Raw genomic sequence first — 3522 nt, 5'->3', positions numbered from 1 at the left:
GGCTCCTGGATTGGAGAGGTGCAGGCTGGGCTGTGGGGACTCCCCCCCATGCATGAATTTTGTGCACTGGGCCTCTAGTTGTGATAATAAGCAATTAAGTGATTATGTAAGAGATGTCTGTTATGACATTTAGAAAATGTGGTATTTTTTATGTCAGGGCTATAAGTAGAATGACAGCTAAGTTCAAAGCAGGGACGCTATTTGGTAAATTCTTTAGCTTAGTTCAGCGGTCAGGAGCTTAGGCTCAGCAATCAGACTGTTTTAACCTTGATTCTCTCATTCACTAGCAGGTAATCTCTCTCAAGTATCTAAGTTCTGTTTTCCTTTTTGTAGAGTGGGACTAAGGTACCTACCTCATTGTGATAGTTACATGAGAAAATACATGATGTGCTTAGTTAGCATTGCTTGGCACAGTAAATACTCTATAAACGCTAGTTATATGGTTATCAATAATAATACATTTTATCAATTTACACTTCAAAATTACACACTGATTATATGATAGATTGTAAGCTATCAGTGACTTTTTTTTTTTTAGAAAATAAATGCTGCTGGGGATTTATTGTTTGGTCTGGGGAGAGCCATCCCAGGCTGGCAGGGGCAGGAGGGCAGGGCATGAGTGTCCCAGGGTCTCAGGAGGCCGCTGAGCCAGTCCTTTGGGGGCTTGCTGTATAAGGTCTAGTCATAGTTGGGACCAGAGAGGGGTGAGTTGGCTGGTCATGTAACACACGGCTGAGCGGATGCCTTCCACAGTCCTCTGCTCCATCCTCTCCAGCATGGGACTGACAGAGGAAGGACCGAGTGGGTCCCAGCTACTGGCCTGGAGGAGAAGGCCGACCTCACGTTCCCCACGATGCTGGAGACCGAGCAGAGGCTGGGCCCTGGGCTGTGCAGCAGGTCTGTCACGGAGCTGTGTCCCGAGGCCGGGAGGCCAGTGGCCACGCTCATGGTGGCCTCAGACCAGACCAGGAGGTCTGCCAGGGGGCTGATAGACCCCTCGCCCCCTCCCAGCAAGCTGGTCATGGAGCGCATGTAGGCGTTCTTCTCGCAGGCTATGTACAGACTGGAGTCCAGAGGCTTTCTCCCCAGGGCCACCAGACAAGCAGGTCGCATTGCTTCCTGGGGAGGGAGGGACCGGTGGAGCCTGCAGGTCTCTCAAGCAGTCTATCAAACCCCCCTCGGTCACTGCCTGGGACTCAGCCAATGGCCAAGCTTCAGTGTCAGGGTTCACGGCCTCCGGATCCTCAGATTTCTCAGCAGCTTCAGTGGTGTCAAGCTGGCGGTCTGCATCTGCAGTGCCCACTGCAGGCACATTTTGGGGGAACTGTGCTTCAGCACTTGGGGTAGATGGGTCTAGGTCTTGCTCCCTGTCTGGGACACCCGCTGTTTGTGGTGTCTCTTCCTTAACCAGGGAGTCACTTTGGGAAATCCGAAGACTCCGGGCCCTCCTCGAATCTCGCACCGGCCCAGCCCACACTAGGTTCTGGAGACTCAAGCATGTTTGCAGGGCATCTGGGGCCGGGTGGGCTAGCTGGGCGGTGGCCTCCTTGCGCTCCTGCCTGTGCCCTGCCTCAGTTTCACCTTCATGCTGGTTCTCGTCCCCAGACACTGCAGTGGCCTTGGAGGCAGCTGGCTTGATGGAGGCCGGATCTATATCCTGCTGTTCAGTTGACGCTGCACTGCTAGCCACGGGACCATCTGCAGGGAGGGAGACCTGACTTTGGGATCCCACTGCAGGGCTGTCTGAAGACCTGCTGTCACTGTGCGTGGGGATGCCGGCCTCTCCCGAGGGGGCGGTGGCCATCTAGGCCTTGTTACTTGTGCTGCTTGAGGGAGTAGTGATGGCCCTCCTGGGCTGAGTTGTCCGGGTGGTGAGGTCACAGGGGGCTGAGGGCATCTGACGATGTCACAGGCACCGGCAGAGCAGGGGTAGCTGCTTTTAGTGGGCTCAGTCCCCTGGACTGTGTATGGCCAAGTCATTTGAAGCAGCAAAGATTGTCATTTCTCCCCCCAGAGTCTACACCAATGAGCAGAGAGCTATAAACCAATCTAGTCAATTGGTCCCTGAGCTCCCCAGTCTTTGGCTGGCTGCTGCTCAGGATGCTCCATCCCAGCTCTGGGCTCCCAGGGCAGCCCCTCTGCATATCAGCTTTGTAAGAGGGTCTCCAAGTTCTCCCTCTTCCCAGAACTCCCACTTCCTGCCGGGTGGCTTGTAGGCAAGCAGAGTGTGGAGAGGTGGTAGGGGTGGGTGAGCAGGGATGTAATCCAGATGGAAGACACCAGGGTAGCGAAGCGGAATATTTGGACTGGGACTCAGATTCTTTGTCCACCGGAGTCGAAGAATGAAACCAGGGACAGAGGGTAGTATAGCAAAGGTGGAGATTTATTGAAGAACAAGTACAGACTCCCACGTGGGGAGAGGGAAAGAGTCCCACAGAATGGACTTCCACGTGGGGAAGAGGAAAGGGTCCCCTATTAGTGACTTTTAATCAATTAAGTTTATTTGTCTTTTACAAATATACTTTGACTTTAAAAATCTCTTTTTTTTCTAATCAGGAGGCTTAGGCAATTTTTACTTAGAAGCATTTCTGATAAAAATCATGTTTGAATTGGATTTGTAGGATGATGGAGCTTGAAAAATTTTAAAAACCTTAAGAGAGCTTATATCCCACCTATGAATATACTGGTGAGGAGACTGAGTCTATAGAATTTAACTGACTTACTCTAATTGAAATGTAAGAGGAAGAAAAAGCTGTAAATTTGGTTGTTGGTTTTTTATGGTGGTGGACATTAGTGCCTTATGGAAAGCAGAGAAATGGGATGGTCATCTGGACAATAGAAGTCTGATACATTAAAAAAAATAAATGCTACAAATATTTAATGAAGGTCTTTTCTTTTTAATAGATCATGGTTCTGTTGTCTTGGTGTAATTACTAATGCCCCTTTCACCCTCAAAAGTGTCTCAGTCTTTAGACAATATATTTTATACTTTTCCAGTGTAATTGTTTTAATACAGGTAGAGGAGTGTGGACTATGAGAAGAATATACCTGCCAAAAAGGACTCCTCATGGTTAATTGGGCTCAAATTCATAACCAGAGTCTCACAGCCATTGTTTATAGAGGCCCCTAATGCACACTGCATTTCAGTGAAAGACTACAGAATGGGCTGCCCAGCCTCCTGTGCTGTGTTCCTGTCAGCTGAGTTGAGCCTTATAAGAGAGCTCCCAGGATCAAAATTTGACCAATAGGACTGAGACTTTCCCTGTCCAATCATAGTCTCACAGCTATATCCTCATTTGCATTTTTACCAACCATTTTTAGCAGGACAGTGCTTTTTAGATCAATCAAATGTGAGGATTTGGAGCCCTCATTTACATGAGAAGGGACCAATCAGGGACCAGGGGTGCAAACTCCTCTATGTAAGCCAACTTCACTTCTGTCTCACTGGAGCGCACTTTCAGTTTCCATTGAAGAGTGTATTTCCTGGGCTGTAAAATCAAGACTTCCTCCACAGGCTGCCTC

At 49.2% G+C, this 3522-nt stretch overlaps 1 protein-coding gene across 1 annotated transcript; it reads right to left on the bottom strand.

The window, feature by feature from the left end:
• Positions 1-682: 682 nt before the first annotated feature.
• LOC102244970 (uncharacterized protein C2orf57-like) lies at positions 683-1804 on the bottom strand. The gene is given in 3 exon segments (XM_014549631.1): positions 683-792; positions 795-1119; positions 1187-1804. Coding segments are annotated over 3 exon segments (1053 nt in total).
• Between the last annotated feature and the right edge of the window lie 1718 nt (positions 1805-3522).

Source organism: Myotis brandtii, unplaced genomic scaffold, assembly GCF_000412655.1.
Source record: "Myotis brandtii unplaced genomic scaffold, ASM41265v1 scaffold562, whole genome shotgun sequence".
NCBI classification, from domain to species: domain Eukaryota; kingdom Metazoa; phylum Chordata; class Mammalia; order Chiroptera; family Vespertilionidae; genus Myotis; species Myotis brandtii.
The sequence above is the reverse complement of the archived record's forward strand: the minus strand, read 5'-3'. Positions and strand labels throughout refer to the sequence as shown.